Source organism: Canis lupus, chromosome 17 (genome assembly GCF_048164855.1).
Source record: "Canis lupus baileyi chromosome 17, mCanLup2.hap1, whole genome shotgun sequence".
NCBI classification, from domain to species: Eukaryota; Metazoa; Chordata; class Mammalia; order Carnivora; family Canidae; genus Canis; species Canis lupus.
Window position 1 is genome coordinate 430352 of NC_132854.1, and position 20916 is coordinate 451267.

Genomic DNA, 20916 nt, shown 5'->3' on the forward strand with positions numbered 1-20916 from the left:
CCCCAGAGAACTTGGTTATGTGGGCTGCGTGTGTTGATATTTGCCAAACTGTTAATCAGCTCTGAGGACATGTTTTTGTTTAATTTGAACAAGAGGAATGTATAAGCAGACACTCCCAGTCACTGAGCAGGGACGTCACTGTGCGAGTAGCGGAGAAAAGGAAAGGACAAATGACAGCCGAGTCTAACCTGGATGATCAGAAAGAGGCCCTGGATTTCCCCGAGAACTGCTCCTCTAATTAATACCATTTTAAGATTGTTTTTAGATGCATGTCATTTAGAATGAAATAAACCTATTCCAGGGCCTTCCTTTTTGATTTTTCAAAGGGCATGTTGGTAGATTTTCCATTGGCTTTACATCCTCTCAGAGGTTCCTTCTCTGAGTCTGTATCTGGCAACAGAGAAGAGGAACTGTAAGTGGCCCTGCAGAGCTCAGGAACCCGCCCGCTCCCAGGCTGCCTGTTCCCCACAGACCTGGCCCCTGCCAGGGTGTGCACGGTTTATTTCCAGAGGCAAAGGGTGAGCAGCTTTGCCAGGAGTGCCCTCCAGCTTGCCAGGGCCTGGTCCTCCTGGGCAGGGTGGAGTGCCAGGGGCCATGGCAGCTCCACACCTGCTCTGCAGGCCTTCAAGCTCCCAGGCGCCTTTGCCCACGCCTGTCAGATGGATGGGGCAGGTGGGGATGCTCCCCAAGGCAGAATGATTTTCGAATTAAGGCTGGTGTTTCCAGACAGTGTCTGTTGCAATTGAAGTTTATCACTGTGACTGTGGTCAGAGTGCTCCCTGAGTGCAGCTCAGGATCCTTCTGGTTTGAAGCAAAAGGATCCCCTGAAAAGGCTGCAGACAGACTTCGGACACAGTTCCTCTTCTTTGGTGAAGGCATTCTCTTGCCTGCTGGGGTTAAAATGATCTGTGATACAAAAGCTGACCTGTGCCTCAGCTTCAGCACCCCATAAACATGACAGTCTCTTCTCCAGAGATATCTCAGAGGCCATGTACCAGGTCTAAGGTCTGTCCTGTGTCCTGCAGCAGGAATGACCTTCTTTCCATCTCTCTCTTGCAGACTGCATTACTAAGCATGGATCTCCGTACACAAAGAGCCCAGATTTTGTTTCATGTGTTCAAAGTAAGTCTGTCACCTTCCTGTCTTCTTCACAGCCCTGCGTATTCAGGTCACTCCAGGCTCTGCTGTGGTTTTCAGGGGGTCTTGAGTATTTCCATTGATCCTAGGGAGCAGTAGCACCAGCCTGAGCTCTGCTCTTTTTCCACTGAACTTTCTCTCATAAGCAAGTAAATTTGATTCTTTATTTTTTTTAAAGATTTTATTTATTTATTCATGAGAGACACACAGAGAAAGGCAGAGACACAGGCAGAGGGAGAAGCAGGCTTCCTGTGGGGAGACCAATGTGGGACTCAATCCCGGGACCCCAGGATCATGCCCTGGGCCAAAGGGAGGCACTCAACTGCTGAGCCACCCAGGGATCCCAGCTTTGGTTCTTTACATAGACAGGACGTGCATGCAGTACAAAAGCTAACCCTTTCACGGGTGTGAAGAGCGAGCGCATCCAGCCATGCCTCCTCATCAACCAGTTCGGCTTCCAGAATATTCTGAGACCTGTAAACACATAGGCACTTTTGGCTTTGCACAAATGCTAGCTTCCCATAGATGTGCCTGACCTCATTCTGCTGCCCTGCGTGCAGGTTGTCTTCCAGCTCAGCCTGTACAGAGTGCACACACGTGCACAGTGTACCGGTACGGGTAGGTAGCACTATTACACCGTTTCCCGGCGGACTCACGGGCTGCTTATCACAGACAAATCTCACACTCATCGAAGTGTGTCTGTGGGACAGATTCCCAGGTGGGAGTGCAGCCCCAAGCCTGCGCAGCATCACTCAGTCTGATGCAGATCCAGCATTGGTCACCCCCGGGCAGTGGGCAAGCAAGATAGCCGTCCCCATGCCTGGCAGGCTAACACATGCTTTTACTTTTTGGTCTCCTTCAATATCAACGGTGAAGATTATGGCTAGTCTTTCTGTTTATGTTTTTCTCTTTATATGCTTTGCCTGTTTTTCTCAATTTATAGGAGCTCTTGATTAGCCATTTGTCCTAAAAGTACCACAATTTTTCCAAGCTCATTATGCATCTTTTTTATGTAGTAATGTCATTTTTTTAATTTAGTTATTTAGTTATTTTTAGTTATTTAGTTAGTTATTTAGTGTTATTTTAAATGATCGCATGTTGAAGCTGCCGTTTTGCTTGCTGTCCTGTCACTCAGCTGCCTGGTCGCCCCCAAGCCCAGCAGTCAGTCTGTTCATTGCATGTGCTGGGCAGTGGGCTCTGAGCGCCAAGCCCCAGCTGCAGAGGCTTGCGTTACACATGCGCCTGCCCCCTCAAGGCAGCCAGGAAGGCAGAGGAGGACCCACGGCTGCTCACAGGGCCTGGCTGGCCTGACTCGGTAGCAGAGCTGCTGCGTCTGGCCTCCCACATGTCCACATGTGGGCACAGTCCAAAGCCAGCCCAGATGAGCAGAGAAATGATTGACTTAAATCAGGAAGGGGAGGGTAAGGTGGCACTGCTGCTCGGCCCCCACCCCCTTCAGCCCCAGGCAGTGTCACCTAACAGGAGCAGAGCCCACTGGGCTCTGTCATTTTGGGTAGAAGTGCCTCTTAACTCAGGGCAGCCAGAACCAGCCCATGCATCATGGGCGACCTGGGGCAAGCCCCCTCCTCAGCCTCCCTGTGACATTGGCGTCTCCCAGGGCTGAATTGACCTCCCCAAGGCCTTAGGCAGACATCAGGGGTGTGTCTTGGCAGTTTTAGTTTTGTGTCATTTTGGCTTTTTGTTTTTAGCAATTTTTTTTATCGTTGTCAATCTGCTAAATCGGTTTCTTCCTTTCAGATTAGGTCTCCAAATTGATTAGATTGTTTAAGTTCCTGGGTCATAGACTGTGATTTTCTGGAGATCATAAACAGTTTCCCAGAGCTTCATACCTCCTGGCGGTGTGAGCATTGCAGTTTCTAGATGGCAGCCCCTTGTTCCAACAGCATTTGTGTAAAATCACCCAGGTCTTGCTTAAACGGAGGCTGTCACAGTCCTGGGCCATGTCATGCCCGCTAGAGATCTCATGGTTAGAGGGACTTGAACTGTTTGAACACCACAGATTTGTTCTGAGTGGGCTGGAGGCTCTGTGCTCTGGTGGCAGGTGGCCAGGAGTGCGGGAGGAAGGGGAGTTTCTGAGCTGGCATCAGAGGACAGCTCTCATGCCACTGCCAGGCTGCAGGAGATCCCAGCCCATCGGGACGCCGCCTCCCACTCCTGGCCTCTCCATCCTGCCCGGGTCATCCTCCATGGGTGTGTGACCACATGCTGTTTGTGCTCCGTCAATTCTCTGAAGCCTGACGTGCCATCCTTACTCAGCTGCATGTGAAGATAGCTGAGGACAGGGACCCGAGGCCTGGCGCTCAGGACCCACGCACGCCCTACTTGCCCCCAACCCCCAGAGCCACACCCCTAGGCCTCCGTGCACAGGACGCTGGAGGCACTTCATGCTGTTTTCATCGGTTCCCTCCCAAAGCCATCTTATTTCATGGCCACGAGGCACAAGGCATAGCTGGGTGCTTGATTGCTCATTATTGTTAAAGTCAAAGCAACAGCCTCATGGAGCGGGCCTCTCAGCATGCCTGGGCCCCCCCTCAGCCCCACTCACTCCTGGCCTGGGGCTTTCCTCCCACTGACTCTCCACCTTCTGTCCAGCCCCATTGGAGGAGCCCCTTCTTGTTAGTCACGGTGGGCACCGCCCTGGAGCCCATCATCACCCTCAGATCTGGAGAACAGGGAGCTAAAGCAGCCGAGAGAGGCTCCTGCCAGGGGCAGCCCCGCCGGCTCAGAGCAGCACCGCCACCCGGGGCTGTGGGTGCCTGTCCCCAAAGGCCTCTTGTGTCTGGCGCTCAGGCTGGGCAGGAAGTGGTGCCCTTGGTGCCTGCAGAGGCTTGTCCTCACCCACGCATCCGAAGTGTCGCTCATTCTGCTGCTTGCTGGGTGCACACACGGCTCTGCAGCCCCCTTAGGTCCTGGAGAGAAGCTGTGCAGCAGGGCGGCAGACACAAGCCATGGTGGGGTTGGGAGGCTGCTATGCTGGAGCCCCACCACAGTGCCACCCACAGAGGTTTTATTAAAAGGGGTTCAGGCATTCTAGGTAAATTCTAGTTAACCAGGCCTCACGCCAAATGCTCAGTTACGCACTTGTATATAACTCAGGCTTTAACCACATATGTCGAGTGGAGACACACCACCTCCCACTCCCTCCCTCCCTTGGGGCCCCTTGGGCCCCGGCATAGGACCCCTTCTGCCTTCAGAGTCCATCTCTGGTGCTGGCGCTGGGCTGGCCCTCACGGCCTGGCCCTCCTGCACTCAGAGTGTCACCGGCGGCACAGCCGGGCGCAGTGGCATGGCTGCTGGGCTGACTGGCCAGCTCTGGGCAGGGGGACACGCTGTTCCCATGCTCCGTTTCCTCACTCTGGACTCAGTCCCTACTTGCTCACAGTGGAAGGCAGTACCTTGCCCTGAAACTCTACAAGTCCCCAAGAAGTGGGGCCCCTCTGTGACAGGGTCACTCACCTGTGTGGGACAAAGGGACACAGCTCCGCTGAGTCTGGACTGGTACCACTGGGGCCGGTGGAGGCCTGGACGGGCTGGGGCACTAGGGGTTTGCTGCTGCTGAGCAGGAGCAAGTCCGGTGGCAGAAATGCTGTGCCCAAACCTGGTGTTGGGCTAGAAACGTCATCGTTTTAAGAAAGCAGTGATACATTGGTGCTGAGTTCCCACCTGGCCAGCCTCCCGCAGGATGGACACGGGACTGAGCCATCTTACTGGCCCTGTTGATTTGGAGAGAAACGCTGCAGAGCTGTCATACCCTGGTCACCCAGGAGTCAGACGAGCCAACGCTGCCCACCCACCCCACGGTTTGCAGTGGGCAAGTCACTTCTGTCGTATAAAGGGAGCAATTGTACCTGGTGAGGGTCCTGCAGGACATGGCTCTGGAAAGGGTGACGTGGGGTGAGGATGGCCTGGGCTGGTCCCTCCATGGCCCGGCCGCCCCCGCCGGGCCCAGGGATGTGTCTCCACCGCTGAAGGCCACAGTCCCCATGGCTGCTGGAAATGTTGTTGGTCGCCCCCCAGCGACAACAGAACAATCCAGAGTAGCAAGGTTTTGCCATGGATTGTCAACGCAGCTGAGGGGCACAGGCTCAGGTGCAGCGAGGTGTCACGGTCCCCTCAGCCCTGGCCCTTGCTTTGGGCCTCAGCCATGGGCCCCATGCTGTCCAGAGCTGGATGAGGCATGTGTCCACACAGGAAGAGAGCAGAGAGAGATAAGGACCAACAGAGCCACCAGGACACATTTACCGTCTGCACAGCTGTGGCGTGTCAAAGAACAAAGCCTGGAGCAGACCCATAGGACGGCTGGGGGTCAGGGCAGGCTGACCTGCAGTGGGACCCTCGTGCCTGCCGTGTGACCTGCAAGACAGGCATTGGGGAAGTTGGTTGGGCCCGTGTGCAGCACAGGCTGACAGCGACCTCAGGAATCAGCTCCGCTCGCTGAGAGTCCCTGGAGACCCTGCATCTCCCTAAGACCAGTGGCTCCTCTGCCCTCCATGCCCACCAGCCCACCCAGCTCAGCCATAGCCCTGTAGAGGATTCTTGGAGTGCAGCTCCCGACCACCAGCACCCGGAGTGCACATCTCCGTGGGTGGGGCCCCACCTCAGCCTCTGAGCTGGTGATGCTCCCTTGGAGCTGGAGCTTCTGTGGATGCGTAGCCCCCCAAGGAGTGGAAACGGCTCCCGTGATTGACACTTCTGACGGGGAGACACCCTCCAGCAAGGGGATCGGCGCAAACCGACTGGTGCTCCTCTCTGGGAGGGCAGGGCAGGGCAGCCCCTCTCCAGGGAGCCAGTGTGGGGGCTCCTGCAGCAGCCACGCCCTGCCTGGGAGGTGTTGGCGAGTGTCCATGGCAGGGTTTGAGTGGCCAGATGCCTGGCCTGGGAAGGTGGAGGCCTGTTCCTCATGCGACCCCTTGGGTCAGCCAAGGGTCTGTGGACCTCTCCCTGAGGGGTCAGAGCACGTGGAGCCTGGCCAGGCCCCGCCCTATCCTCCTCCACTGCCCCATGGGGAGGTGGTCACTCCCTCCAAGCTGATCCAGTTCCACTACCCCACCCCGGGAGTGGGGTCTGTGCCACCAGCCTGGGCCTACCTCAGCGTCCTCGCCCCGGGCCAGTCCCTCCTAGCTGACCATTCTCTCCCTTCCTTTGACACAGACCTGCCTGACCAGTGTTCCCCGAACCCCTGCACCAAGGAGGGGACACAAGTCTGCCAAGACCTCATGGGCAACTTCTATTGCCAGTGCCGAGCCGGCTGGGGGGGGCGGCTCTGCGACAGAGGTGAGGCGGCCCTGCAGCCACAGCTGTGCAACAACGAGGCAGGGGCTCCCAGGGCAGGGACTGTGGCCCATCCCTCTGTTTCCACCCTGCCCTACCCCCGGGGACCTGGCCCCCCCTCACCGGCCACCCTCCAAGGGCTCCCTTGGCCACTCAGGGAGGCCAGCAGGCCCCTCACGTCCCCTGAGAGCAGGAGTATTCAGAGGGTGTGGGCCGGCCCTGCTCTCGCCTCTAAGTGCTGGGGGCTGTCCAGCTGGAGGACCATCGGGTGCTGCCAGAAGTAGGGGGTGCGGCCTGGACGTAGGAAGGCACCACCATGGGGCCCGGGCTGTGGTGACGAGATAGTCTCAGGGCCAGCCTCCCCATCTGCCCCAGGATCCAGTGACCTGAGGCAGCCCCTCACCACAGTGCCCGGCCACCCTGGGGAGGTGTGTCCGGGCTGAGTCTGGGCCCGCAGGCTGCCTGGTCACATCCATCCTCTTTTAGCCCTTGCCCTCCTCCCGGGTGCACTGGCGGCCACCAAGCTGGCCAGGGATGGTCCCATCAGGGTCTCCCTGTGCCCTCACACTCACGGCACAGACAGGCGTGCAGATGCCATGGCATGCTCCCTGCGGACACTCCCCGGTCTCTCTGTGTCCTGTGCCCAGATGTCAACGAGTGTGGCCAGCAGAACGGGGGCTGCAACCACATCTGTTTCAACAAGCCGGGCAGCTTCCACTGTGCCTGCTACAGCGGCTACGCGCTCTCCCATGATGGCAGGACCTGCCAAGGTAACGCCCGGCCCAGAGCCTCCCCCTCGCCTCTCAAGTTCTCCCCGGGTTTGTCTATGCAGTTGCCAGACTGCTGAGGTTGGCAGTCACATCTGCTCCTCTGCAAGAGGCTGCTGCAGGCTCTGGGGGGCGGGACAGGTGGGGGGGGCATCCAGCTGAGCACATGCCCGGGCATGTCAGCAGCCATGGGGAGCTGCCCTGGCCCCAGCGCAGGATGATTCACTGGGATCTGTGCATGGCCAGCCTGGCTGAGACCTCCCCCGCCCCAGGATGCAGCTGCCGGCATCTGGTTTATCTGTCCAGGAGCCCAGGACGGAGCCCAGATGCTGGGGCCAGAGCACACAGGCTCCCTCTCACCCAGGGGTGGCACCTGTCTACACCCACCCAGCTGGCTTCCCCCCTCACCCACTTCCCTCTGGCAGAGGCGGGCTGGCCACTGAGCAAAGCAGAAGGCAGCCGCCCTCCTTAGTCTGGGGCCCCTGGGGTCCAGTGCCCTGACCACCCCAGAAAGTCTGCACACTGTGGCTGGCCGGGCTGCAAAAGGGGTCCCCGACTTTACAGGGGGGCTGTCTCTTCCTCCCTCCGCCCCCTGCCCTCCAATACAGACCTGCTGACACCTGCCACTGGCGTGTCCCTGAGAATCCGGGCAGTTCTCTCGTACTACGGGCCTGCCTGGGGCAGAACAGATCTACTGAGGGAGAAGCGGCCTCAGGAGCAAGGCTTGCGCAACAGCCGGTGACAGGGTGAACTCTGAGTCAGACAGGACAGGGGGCCCTTCCCACTTTTGGGAAAACAGCTTCCACTTTTGTCATCATTCATGGCTCCTTCCCACCTGCTGCCTCAACCTGACAACAGCTGTCCTCTCCTCGAGCTGCGGCTGGCACCCAGGCCAGACGTGCACGGCCACGGCCCCAGGGACTTCCGGCCTGCGGGCTATGTCTGGGGCCATGTCTGCATGTGATGCACCCACAGCTGCTGGGAGTTCCCGGAGCCATGGTGTTTGCACGCCCCTGGGCGATGTGCTGTGTGCCGCGGGCACCTCCTGCTTTTGCCTCCTCGGGAGACCCTGAGTGACGAGGGTCTACTTAGCGCTCATTCACCAGGTCTGTGATGTGTGGGAGCTGACAGATCCCCTGCACCTTGGTGCTTGGTGCCTTCCCCCAGAACAAAGGTGTTCTCCTTAGCGTGATGGATTAACAGCAAGCATGGCAGGTGCCCCACCTGCGCGGCCAGGGTTCCTTGTGCTGACACCAGCTGACAGACACCTCCCCTTCTCTTGGCCATCGCCTGTTTCCTTGGGGACCTTGGGACCCCAGACCCAGCCAAGGGAAGCTGTGGGGAATGAGGGGCCTTGCCAGTGTGGTGTGGAAGGGCCCAGACTTTCCATCTTGTCTTCCTTGATCAGACTCTGAGATGCTGGGAAGGAGGGGCTGCGGTCGCTCCACTTCTACAGCCCCCCAGCACCCTGGGAATGGGGGCTCTGGCCTTTCTGTCATTGCTCCTTGACTGCAGAGAGGGATCTCCAAGCCTCGCGGGTAGGGCCCTGTCCTAGGAGGAGAAGCAGATGAGGGCCTGGGCGGGGGGCAGAGGCAGGGCCTGTTTGGGGGCCTCGGGCCTCTTGGCCTTGGTGCACAGTGTAGGGTTGTGTCTAGGCTTGTGCCCCATGCCTGGTGCCAGCCCCACACACTGCCTGCCTCTGTTTTCCTGGTCACCGTGCTCTGATGAATGGTCGGACCGCAGCATCTCCAAAGGGCCACGTTTTGGCAGGATGCAGCGTGGAGGTGCTGAGAGGCTGGAGTCAGAGCAGTCCTCTGGTAGAGCTCGGCCCTATGCATCACAGGGGTGCTCTCTCCCGTGGGAGGAGAAAGCTGGGTGTCATGGAGCCAGGTGGGCACGTGAGGAGGGGCTGGCCTGGGAAGTGCAGTGTGCCAGAGCGCGGAGAACCCTTCCCCCATGCCACTGCCACTGTGGGCCATTCCCTGGTGGGTCTGGGCCCTCCAGCCACCAGCCCCTCCACCGTCACAAGCCCTGCAGGGGCCGTGGGGCATCCTGTGGTTTTCCTGCTGTCGTGGCAGCTCCTTACGGGTGGTGTTCAGAGAGCCTGTGCTTACGAGGCATCCTTCTTGGGGTGGCCCGTGTCCTGCAGCCAAGCTGTATGCATAGCACCCACAGCCTCCCCGGTGCAGCCAGGACTGCGGAGCCAGGTTCCTATGCTCCTGGACATGGTTGGCCTGGCTCTGGGACTGAAATTCAGGTTCAGAAGCATCCACACTGAGTCAGTGGACAGAGGGAACCCGCAGCCTTACGCCTGTGTCTCAGGGCCGCGTGCTGTTGCCAGAGCGCCTTCCTACGCTCACTGAGCCACGTTTGAGAGCCTATTTGCTGGCAGGCTGCCCTTGTGATGAGCTCCACCTAAGGCCCCGCAACACGGGTGTCCCGCTGCCGTCTGAGGGATCCATGTCGTCTGGACTAATAATTGCATGTCCCAGATACTCGTTCTGCCCCTGGAGGAAACAGGATTTAAGTGCAGAGGTTTTTCTATTTGTTCTTTGCCAAAGTAGCAGATGGATGAGCCTCAGGATGAGCCTCAATAATTCACCACTAGTGAGCTTGGTTTCCAACGGAGAGATGGGGTGTGTGGCTGGAGGTCATCCCTCAGGAGGTGAATGGAGCCTGGGAGCCTCCACTGGAAGTCCCCATCCTGGGCTCCAGTGCTTGGCCCTGGACGAGCTCAGCCCCATCCAGCAGTCTGAGATCAACCTCCTCAGCCGGGACCCCAGGCAGAAACATCCACCACGCCCGCCGTGCCTGAGCCTGGGGCTGCAGAGTCCAGTGGACGGGAGGAGGGCTTAGTCACCCTGGGAGCTGAGGCCACCCAAGGCTGTGGCTCACGCTGCAGCACCTCCCCTACCGACCAGGAGACAACCCTGGTCAAGGGCCCTGGCTTCTCTTGCAGACGTGGATGAGTGTGCAAATGGAGCTGCCTGCGGGGAGGCGCGCTGCCAGAACCTGCCTGGCTCCTACTCCTGCCTCTGTGATGAGGGCTACGCATTCAGCTCCCAGGAGAAGGCCTGCCGAGGTACCCCTCCACAGCTGCCCGCAGGCCCCGGCACAAACACCTGTGAACACATGTGTGCACACATGCAGCGCCCCACACATGACCACACATTTGCACACACATCACACATGTGTGCATGCCATGCACACATACATCCACAGGTACCTCTTAAAGCAACTAGGTGCCTTCTCCAAACTGCTGCAGACACAGAATTTAGGAGGAACGAGCTCTCAGGCCACACTGCTGTGTTTGGGGACAACTGACGAGCACTCGCTGTGTCCAGGGCATCTTCCTCCCCTTCCTTCCAAGAGGAAGGTGGGGTGGTCCCAGCCTCTGTCTCCCCTGCAGGGTGTCCCTGGGGCCCCTTTAGACCCTCAGGCCAAGCACCTCGTAGATGTGGTTTATGCGCTGAGCTGGTACCGTGCTCCAACCCTCCTTCAGCCTCTACACTAGCTGCTTCCCTTGAGAAACTGCAGAGGGTGTGCAGACATTGGAGACTGCTGACCAGCACAGCTCATGGCCAGGGAGCCAGGGGGGCGTGGGGTGGGCTGGGGAGTGGGTGCCTCCTGAGGCTCGTGCTCTGGAGCTTGTTTTCACAGCAAGCCAACCGCGTGCACGATCAGAGAAGGCATGGGCACTGCACCTGGTGAGGTTTGCCCATCTTCCCTGTGGTGGCAGATGTGGACGAGTGTGCGGAGGGACGCTGTGAGCAGGCCTGCGTCAACTCCCCAGGGGGATACAGCTGCCACTGTGATGGACGTGGAGGCCTCAAGCTGTCCCCAGACATGAACACCTGTGAGGTAAGTGCCCTCGGGGCAGCCGTCCTTCAGGAAGACAGTGCTGGAAGAGGTGTTTTTATGGGAAGGCCCAGTGTCCCCTGGCCGGTGGCAATGTAGGATGGAGGCATGTCTGTCCTGGGCATGAATTCCCTAGGCCTGGTGGCTCCCTACCCCCAACGACCTGGGGGCTACACCCAGAGTACACTCTGCCCTCCCTGTCTGCCGGCTCAGGCTCTGCCACACGTGTGCAGTCGGAGCCTCCTGCTTTTGGCCAGCCTGCCCACCTCTTGGACTCGTACCTGCTGGTCTCTCCGGGCCGTGGCGGTCTGAGTGTAACAGAGTCTCTGGTGTCTGTGTGCCACCTGCTGTGCATCTGGCTGGCGGAGTGGCGGGGGAGGGCCCGATTGCATCCTGACAGGCAGTGTGATGGGGAGGGGCTGAACCAGGTATGCCCCTCCTGACACCCCTTGCTCCCACTCCACAGGATATTTTGCCCTGCGTGCCTTTCAATGTGGCCAAAAGCATGAAGTCCTTGTACCTGGGTCGCATGTTCAGCGGGACACCCGTGATCAGACTGCGCTTCAAAAGGCTGCAGCCCACCAGGTGAGAGGCGGCGGCTCACACAATACAGAGCAGAGTGGACCAGAGCCCGAGGAATGGCTGGCCTGATGCTCCCTGGGCCCACAGACCCCTGGGCCATGCCCCAGGCTGCACCCCAGCGGTCTAGGCAGTCAGCCCGTTCCCTGCCCAGCCACAGCAGCACGGCTCCAACTCTGGGCCTCTGGGCGCCCACCAGTGCTTCTGGCATTCAGGGAAGAATCCCAGGCTGCCTGCACACGGCTGCTCTCTCCCTGCTGGTCTGGGTCCCTGGGGCAGGAGGCCGTGAGCCGCCAGCCCATGCATCACCTGTTTCTTTTTCGTGCTGGCCCTCAGGCTGGTCACCGAATTCGACTTCAGGACCTATGACCCTGAAGGCGTCCTCTTCTTTGCTGGAGGCCATCAGGACAGTACCTGGATCGTGCTGGGCCTGCGGGCTGGCCGGCTGGAACTGCAGCTCCGCTACCATGGTGTCGGCCGTGTCACCAGCAGTGGGCCTGTCATCAACCACGGCACATGGCAGACGGTGAGTGTGGCCACCACTCCAGCCCCAGGCCGGCTGGCATATGGGACTCCCGGGGAAGGGCCCTGGCATTTGCTCACGCGTTTGCACAGTCAGCAGTGAGTGGACACTGCACAGGCCCCTGCCCTGCGAGTCCGCATGTGATGGGGCAAGAGCTGTGGTCTCAGGGGCTGTTCCACCAGGAGCTGCTGGCTATGTCCTGGTTCTGCTTGTCAGAGCTGCTCTTGGCAGCAGAGTCAGAGCCAGAGGGCTGCTGGTCACCCTGCAGCACACAGGATGCCCCACGTCTCAGAAAACCGTCCCGTTCAGAACATCCACAGTGCTGAGGCGGGGGTCCCTGGACTGAGGTCTGGGCGCAGCTCCTGTCTCCATGCATCCACACCGTCCCAGGACCTGGCTTCTGGGGCCTGTGCCATTCCCACAGAAACCCCGGCACACTCCCACCCACGTGGGCGCCTCCTTCTGGAGAATGCCCTGACCACCCAGAGCCTGAACCATTCGCTCCTGGTGAGACCGTGCCGAGGGCAGCTGTCTTGCCACTGCCCTGTCCTGCATCCTGATGCTCAGAACACAATAGCCTGTGACACACAGGCCCCTCCAGAAGTCCAGAGGCCCCCAGTTGGAAGTGGGCTTTTAGAAGTAAGCACTTGAGAGAGAAAAGCATTCTTTTCCCTTTAGAAGTCAAGATAAAATGGGAAATTCTGAATAAAGGTGATGTGGATGTTTGCTAACCTCTGCCTTCTTTCCTGAGCTCTTGAGGCCCAAGTGTCTCCCGAGCAGTGGGAGGGACACCAGTGCAGAGCTCAGATAACATGGCAGAGCCAGAGGGAAGCGGCTCCCTCGGGGTCGAGATGACAGGAGCTCTGCCCAAGGAACCTGGCACCTGTGGGCTTGGAGCCTGAGGGTCCCTGACGCACTCCTGCTCCTGGCGGCCCTGACACACACGCCGGTGTCCTCTTGACCACACTCTGACTCAAGGACCTACATGTTTCCCTCTTTAACCAAAAAAGAAGTTGATAGGCTTCTGGTGGGTTAGGAGGACACCCTGAGTTTAGAGATGGGTTTTTAAATTTCCCTGCATGGAAAGGAGGAAAGAACAGAAACTTCTTTTTTTTTTTTTTTTTTAAGATTTTATTTATTCATGAGAGACACAGAGAGAGAGAGGGGGGCACAGACACAGGCAGAGGGAGAAGCAGGCTCCATGCAGGGAGCCTGATGTGGGACTTGATCCCGGGTCCCCAGGACCATACCCTGGGCTGAAGGCGGCGCTAAACTGCTGAGCCACACAGGCTGCCCAGAACAGAAACTTCTGGAGTGAATCCACATGCCCATGCGGTATCCAGGCTATACCTGGCACCTGAATATCTGCTGGGATTTAGAAATGTGTCCTCCTGCCTTGGGTGGGGCACATGGGACTGCACACTGCATAGAGGGGACGCAAAGCACCACATGGAAGGCATGACGTCAGGTGGGATTCCTGCTCCCTGCAAGCAGTTCCTGGGGGGCTTAGAGGAGCATCAGGATGGGACCAGGGAGGTGGCTACAAGTGGTTTGGGTGTGGGAGGGGGAGTGGAGGGGGAGCTGGGGCTGGGGTGGCCCAGAGTCGGGGAGGCGGGGCTGGGGAGACCCAGAGAGGGGAGACAGGACTGGGGAGATCCAGAGGGGGGGAGCCGGGGCTGGGGGTGCCCAGAGAGTGGTGGCAGGGCTGGGGGGAGCAGTGCTGGGGAGCCCAGAACGGGGAGGCAGGGCTGGGGAGAACCAGAGTGGGGAGACGGGGCTGGGGGTGCCCAGAGAGTGGTGGCAGGGCTGGGGGGAGCCGGTGCTGGGGAGCCCAGAGCGGGGAGGCAGGGCTGGGGAGACCCAGAGTGGGGAGACGGGGCTGGGGGCCCCAGAAGGGGGAGGCAGGGCTGGGGGAACCCAGAGTGGGGAGGCAGGGCTGGGGGCCCTGGAGGGGGCATCCAGGGCTGGGGGGGGCCCATCGGGGCCTGGAGGGGGCGCCAGGGTCATGTTGGCACATGGGGATTGTGAGGTGTATGCATGATGAATGTTGTTCCCTGAGGGTGGAGGTGGCTTGGCCCTCAGTGGTGATGGGGGCGTGGTCCCCAAGGTCAGGGGTCCCTTTTGGAAGGTGTACCCCCTGAAAGCACCGTCTTCTTCAGATCTCCGTGGAAGAGCTGGATCGGAATCTGGTCATCAAAGTGAACAAAGACGCCGTCATGAAGATCGCGGTGGCCGGGGATCTGTTTCAGCTGGACAGAGGGTTGTACCACCTGAACCTTACCGTGGGAGGCATTCCCTTCAAAGAGAAGGACTTGGTCCAGCCCGTGAGTACTGAGTACTGGTATCAGCCCAGCACAGGCGAGGCCACAAGCTCACTGCGCTTGGGCAGCCATCCCCCCAGAGGTTAACACACAGCAGGTGCGCCTCTGCCCGAGATTCATTTCAGTCCTCTGAAATGATACTAAAGATGCCTGTTTTTCAGTGGAGATAAAACACAATGAAATCGTTCTTTAACGAAAAGAATAGTCAACTTTTTTGGACAATTCCCAAGAACATTTGTGTTGTTAACCCTGCCATAGGGGAGCAGGACTGACGGGGTGGTTGGTATTAGTCGCTCCTCGCTGCCCTGCCCGGCCTCAGCCCCCCTGCACCCCGCCCTCACCCTCACTGGGATTTCTCCCTCACCAAGCCTGTGGACGTCAGTGGCCAGAGTCCCTCCTGTGATTAGGACTCCCGTACAATGGAAGAAATGGGTTATGGGCATGTTGCAGTTCCCCTGGTGGGAGGTATTGGCCTGGTCCTCCCTACAGGAATGGAGGAGGAGGTGCTACACATGACTTCGAGCATCAGCCCCATTCCAGGGTCCCATAGTTGCTGTTTACACCTCCTTGTTTCACAAATACAGGCAGGGGTGACCGATTTGCTCCAAACCATGTAGCAAGTGCCTGGTGCTCTGGAATCTGCATGCCCGGCCCCTACACTCACATTTCCATAGGTACCAGAGACCACTGTGTACCCATCCCCTCGTCCACTTCCTTCCAGGGGGTGGTCGGCGCTCTGATCTGGGAATGAGTGGGCAAACCCCATGCAGACACAAAAGGTGGGCGTCCATATGGGATGCACAATACCCTTACCTTGCTTGGGTGAGGACCCACTGTGAGTGCTGGGTGTCCTGCAAGGACTCATTTTGTCCAGTGAGGAGAGTTTTGGGAAATAGATACTCTCCACAAGTAGGACTTGTCCATCTTGTAGTAGCCAAGAGGGCATCCCCATCCATCCGAGCAGGGTGGTCCCAGGAAGCCACTGGGATTTCTCCATCCTTCCAGATAAACCCCCGCCTGGATGGCTGTATGAGGAGCTGGAACTGGCTGAATGGTGAAGACACCACCATCCAAGAGACTGTAAAAGCAAACCCCAAGATGCAGTGCTTCTCTGTGGCGGAGAAAGGGTCCTTCTACCCTGGGAGCGGGTTTGCCTTCTACAGCCTGGATTACAGTAAGTCTCGGCTCTGGCATGGTGCTTATGCTTCCAGATCATACACAATGCAAGTGGATAAAGCAGGGAACAGCTTCCCTGGACAGCAGAGTCCAGGAGAAGCTGAGCCCCGCCCCACCGCCCAGCCCTATGACTACCTCTCAGGGTGGCTGCTCCCAGTCAAGGTTTCCAGGGAACCAGTGAGGAAGAAATGACAGGCAGGAGCAGACAAACTGCCCTGCTGGCACTGGGACAGCTGGAGATGGGCAGGCAGGTGGGACGTGAGGGACCTCAGGGGATGCTGGCAGAACCCTCAGGGTTCTGGGACAAAACGAGCTTCGGTGTCTGCACGTTGGCAGAGAAGGTGTCAAGAACACGCTTGGCGTTGCAGTCAGCAGGACCTCATGAAGAGTGGACGGGGCAGCATCCAGAGGGCTGCCTCTGGGGCTCCAAGGAGCTCTACATTGAAGGAAAGAGAGGAGGAGGAGGAGGGCCGGCCAGGAGGCGCCGGAGGGGTAGCCAGCCCTGTCGTGTTGCCGAGAAGGTGCGGGTCTCAGCAGAGCTGGGTCCAGCCACGCCAGCATTGAGGACCATGCAGGAGAAGAAGGGGAACCTGCGGGAACAGACCTTTTGGAAGCTCCTGTGATGCCCACGAGCCCTAAACTGTTGCCCGGAGTCAGGAGGGCCCCATGCCTGGCCCAGGAAAATGCAGGTGCACCTGGCCGTGCGGGGCCCCCTGGGTGGGGTCACGGGCCCAGGAACCTGCCATGCAGCCCGTGTCCAGACCCGTCTGAGGATCATCTACACTTTGTGTGACACAGCATAGGCCACACAGGTCATCTGTGCCTTGGCTACGCCACCTCGCGGACCCCAGGGCTGCCCACTATTTCTGCTGGGGGCTCTGCTTGTTCAGGTACAAGACTGCAAAGGCCAAATGGTATTTGGAACTCTGGGCCCTGTTAGTAAACCTCCAATGGTACCATTTTATAACACGGCAGGGACCCCTCAGGAAGTCACAGACTGTGGCAGAAGAGCCCTCACCTCCTGAGTGGCCCCACAGAACCACGGAGGCCCGGTGTGCCCAGTCCTGTCACGGGAAAGCAGCACCAGGAAACACTCTCCTCTGTCAGAAATAAAGGCAAAACTTGGCCACAGGGAAGATCACTGAGTTTTTTGGTTTTATTTTTGGTTTTTGCCCGCTTTTTCTAGTTCTACATGCATTCAGGGGACAGTTATCGGGAGCCGACCGTAGCAGACCCCAGTCAGGGCTGGGGGCCCACAGATGGTTCGGGACGCGAGCTTGCAGCTCGGTGGAAATCTCCAGGAACCTGCCTGCAGCCGAGCGCCTGAGCTCCAACGTCCGCGGCCCAAATGGACTCCTCCGTCAGGATGCTGACGTCCCCGAGACGCGCACTTCACTCCGTGGGGCGGAGTCTGTCCTGCGGCGCCGACATCAGCAGATTGAAGCGTAGGGAGGAGGTGTGCTGTGGTGTTGGCCCCCAGACCACCACGAGCCGACCCTTTCTACCAGAATGTGTTTTCTGGAACCATCCATGCAAGATGTGCAGGATGCTCTACGCGTCCTTCACTCTGATGCTCGCGCGTCCTATCCCATATACGTCGCATGCGTTCTGTATACAGGAGGTGCCTCCATGTGGAGCTGCTCCCCTGAGGCGGGGCGATGGCAGCAGCGCTGCCCCCCATGGCAGGAGGCCATGGGTCTGTGACGATGGCGCTCAGCGCAGCTCGCAGAGACTCCCAGGTTCTCTAAGCAGCCTGACCTGCTGGTGGGCCTGACGGGCGCAGGGGGCGGGCGGCCCGAGGGCCCACAGCTCAGGCTGTTGTGCGGGGGAGGAAGGGGAGAGCCCGTGGAGGGCGCCGTGGCTCATGGAGGCCAGCAGGGACCCCGGAGCCCGAGTCAGGAGCGCATGTCCGCGGCGGCTGGCTCCCCGGGGACGGGGTTCTCCTGTGGCCCTGTGCTCAGGTGGGGCCCCTGCGGCCAGGCGGGGCCGGCGACCCCCTCACTCACCTTCTGATGCGCCGCCCTCACCGCAGCTCGGACCTCGCTGGACGTGGGCACTGAAGCAACCTGGCAGATAGAGGTCATGGCTCGGATCCGCCCCGCCGCTGACACGGGGGTGCTGCTCGCGCTGGTGGCTGGTGACCACGTGGTGGCCCTCTCCGTGGCCCTGGTTGACTACCACTCCACCAAGAAACTCAAAAAGCAGGTACCGCTCACTGTGGCCCCGGCCTCCCTCCTGGGTGGGGCCCAGTCCTGCCTCAGGAAGCTGACCCAGGGCCGCGCAGCCTTCACCAGCCCGACGGCCACGTGGCTGGGAACACTGGACCCGAGGTCACCCAACACAGCCTGAGGTCAAAGCTGTGTGAGGCCACTTACCCCCGACAGTTGGCCAACCTGGCGTCAGGAAGACGAGCGTCAGTTGCTCGTGTTGGTGTCCGACCCCTTCACTAACATGGTCAGGCTCCCAGTCTCTCCTGCGCCCTCAGACATGTAGGCCCAAACCCTTGGGTGATGCAGCCGAGCCCTGAGTGTGGCTGTCCTCTGTCCAGCTGGCCCTTCATACCCAACCCAGTTGACCACCACTGTGTGGGACGCATTGTCTCCACAGAACAGCCAAGGGGCAGAGGAAGGAGCTTTTTCTTCTTGCCTCTGTCCAAAGTGGGAGGACCCGCCCACCGGGAAGGGAATGGGCACACCCAGCCAGCCTGCCCCCGACTGGTCCAGGGCCAGCAGCAGGGACCCCCATCCCCACCCTCACCCCCACCCCCACCCCCAACCCCACCAAGTGCCGTCCGCATGCACGCTGTCTGCACCTGCCCCTCCGGCCACCTACAAACAGCTGGAGCTGCCACAGGGGGAGGATCCTCCCAGGGCACAGACACCGGCAGACCCCTGGCCACACAGCCCTGCCCAGGGACCCTGCTGCTGGGGCTTCTGTCCATCTCACTGTCAGAGCCCCTGCCCATCCCGCTGTCGGGGCCCCTGTCTGTCCCTGCTGGGAGGGCATCTGTCTGTCCTTCTGTTTGGCCCGTGTCTGTCCCCGTGTTGGACTGTGTGTCTGGCCCGCGTTATCAGAGGCACGTTCTGCGGTTGTGGACACTGGGTTACGTGGCCAGCTGTCTTCTGGAATGTTTGCATTTACCTCCTCACACCTCCAGCCACTCTGCTGTGGCTTACGGGTCAGTGTCTTCCATGTCCTGTGTTCTGGATTGTGGACGCGCAGACAGCACATCCACCTAGATGGCTGGACAGTACGGTGCCCTGACTCTTGCCCTGGGATAATGTTGCCCACCCCCACCTCACACTTGTGGAAACTGAGTCCTGGACCAGTGTGCCACAGAACGCAGCGCCCAGGCTGCAGGGGACCCCACCCCCACGGAGGGTTCGGGGTGTGGGCAGTGGGACAGGAGGCCTGCACGCTCAGGTGCGCATGTCCCCACAGCTGGTCATCCTGGCTGTGGAGAGCGTCACCCTGGCCCTGATGGAGATGAAGGTGTGTGACGGCCAGGAGCACCAAGTGGCCGTGTCTGTGCGGAAGGATGAGGCCACCCTGGAGGTCGACGGCACCAAGGGCCAGAGCGAAGTGAGTTCTGCGGGACTGCGGGAGAGCCTGGCCGTGCTTGGGAGACACCTGCAGGGCTCCGTGCTCACCTTCGTCGGGGGACTGCCAGGTATGGCTCCATGGCCTCATGCTCGGGTGCGGCACCTGCTGTTCCCACCAGCCCCAGTGTGTCTTTCTGTATAGGGTGAACTTTTAGATGAAGAGAAAACACAGGTACACCCCTGGCTGGCATCATGATGCCTTAGTGTATCAGTGCCCGCTTGGCAGTTCAGGGATTGAGGCTGAGACCAGCTCACAGGGACAAGCACCAGCTGAACCTGCTCAACCCACATCCTCGGAGAGCACCCACCTGACTACGCATCACACAGAGGCTGTGGCTGTGGCCTGTAGGGCAGGCCTAGCCTCCAGGGGCCACACGGGAGTCCAGGTGTCCTGGGACGCCCCCACCAGCCTGCTCCCTGGTCCAGATGTACAGCTTCTGGGGACAGGGTCACCTTCAGCTCCTGCTATGCCCAGGAAGGGGCCGCATGCAGCCACCTCCTACAGACTGGGGACCCGATTCTGACCAGGCGCCGTGTGCTTGCCATGGCCGTGAATGATCAAGGGCCAGCTGCTGACCTGACCCCCAGCGGCCCCCAAGGCCCCATGTAGGTTCTCACTCACTGTGCAGGCCAGGACTCCTGGCTCGGCCCGCAGACACAAGCTCCATTTAGTTTGAACAAACAAACCTTTGAGGAGGATGGGTTGGGAGCCCTGCGGCACGACTGACTCACTGGAGCCAAGAGGAAGATTGCATTTATTTAATCGATTTGACTATCTGGACACACTGGCTGGGGACCTGCTTGCCTACAAGCATGCAGCCGAGCTGGTGCCATTCTGGACAGAAGACACCTGCGCCCCTGAGGAGGAGGGTGGGGGAGGAGACGAGCCTGCGGATGCTTGGAGCACTGGGCGGGGGGACGGGGGGCCCGGGGAGCCCGGGCTCCCAGCAGACGGGGTGGCTCATCTGCTAAGATGCTGTTTGTTTCTTCTCACTGGCCCAGATGTGCCTGTGACCTCAGCGCCAGTCACGGCTTTCTACCGCGGCTGTATGACGCTGGAGGTCAACCAGAAGGCGCTGGACCTGGACGAGGCCGCCTACAAGCACAGTGACATCACGTCCCACTCCTGCCCCCCGGTCGAGCAGGAAGACGGGAGGCCTCGGTCTCCCCAGCCCAAGCCCACCACATGAGCAGCTCTGGACCCCGCACTCCCTCAGGCCGAGCTTCCTTCCAGACTGTTTTCTGCCTTGTAACATACATGTATATAGCTGAGGGCACTGCTGTTAGCCACCAAAGCCACAGCCCCGACCCCGGAGCACCCTCCGTGTGGAGGGCTGGCACATGCCAGAGCAGACCCAGGGGATAGTTCTCTGTTATTTTTATTACCAAATGCTTCTTTCTGGCCTAAAAACATGGAAAAATAAAATATTTACAGACCCTTTTAACTGTGCTGCAGGCTTGGCTCCTTGCTTGTTACCGTGCAGTGGCTGGTGTCAGCAACACGGCGTCCGGGGTGCTGGGCTCAGCTCCGGGCACCTCCCCTGCTCCCCCTACCCGGCTCCTGGCTCCCGGTGCCGTGGACATGACTTGGGCAGATACAGGGCCACGGCCACCCCTCCTGGAACAGAGCTGGTCGGTACCTGCATCTCTCTCCCTAGACA

At 59.6% G+C, this 20916-nt stretch overlaps 1 protein-coding gene and 1 long non-coding RNA gene across 4 annotated transcripts in view; one reads left to right on the plus strand and one right to left on the minus strand.

The window, feature by feature from the left end:
• The window catches only part of GAS6 (growth arrest specific 6), a 33008-nt gene extending 12308 nt beyond the window's left edge, over nucleotides 1–20700 (plus strand). For both annotated transcript variants that reach the window (XM_072782286.1, XM_072782287.1), the window contains exons 4-15: nucleotides 1060–1122; nucleotides 6310–6432; nucleotides 7077–7199; nucleotides 10156–10278; nucleotides 10936–11057; nucleotides 11521–11639; nucleotides 11970–12159; nucleotides 14316–14480; nucleotides 15483–15651; nucleotides 17686–17858; nucleotides 19095–19323; nucleotides 20258–20700. In XM_072782286.1, coding sequence (XP_072638387.1) covers nucleotides 1060–1122; nucleotides 6310–6432; nucleotides 7077–7199; nucleotides 10156–10278; nucleotides 10936–11057; nucleotides 11521–11639; nucleotides 11970–12159; nucleotides 14316–14480; nucleotides 15483–15651; nucleotides 17686–17858; nucleotides 19095–19323; nucleotides 20258–20445 — 1787 coding nt within the window. In that variant the 3' untranslated portion in view covers nucleotides 20446–20700. The remainder of the gene's footprint in view (nucleotides 1–1059; nucleotides 1123–6309; nucleotides 6433–7076; nucleotides 7200–10155; nucleotides 10279–10935; nucleotides 11058–11520; nucleotides 11640–11969; nucleotides 12160–14315; nucleotides 14481–15482; nucleotides 15652–17685; nucleotides 17859–19094; nucleotides 19324–20257) is intronic.
• LOC140607778 (uncharacterized) lies at nucleotides 1300–7954 on the minus strand. Of its 2 annotated transcripts, none has more exons than XR_012009681.1 (4): nucleotides 7807–7954; nucleotides 5007–5511; nucleotides 4615–4767; nucleotides 1300–4078 (listed from the first exon to the last, which is right to left on the minus strand). It is a non-coding gene; the product is annotated as an uncharacterized lncRNA (long non-coding RNA). The 2 variants fall into 2 exon arrangements; XR_012009682.1 differs by lacking the exon at nucleotides 7807–7954 and adding an exon at nucleotides 7002–7323.
• Nucleotides 20701–20916: the final 216 nt, after the last annotated feature.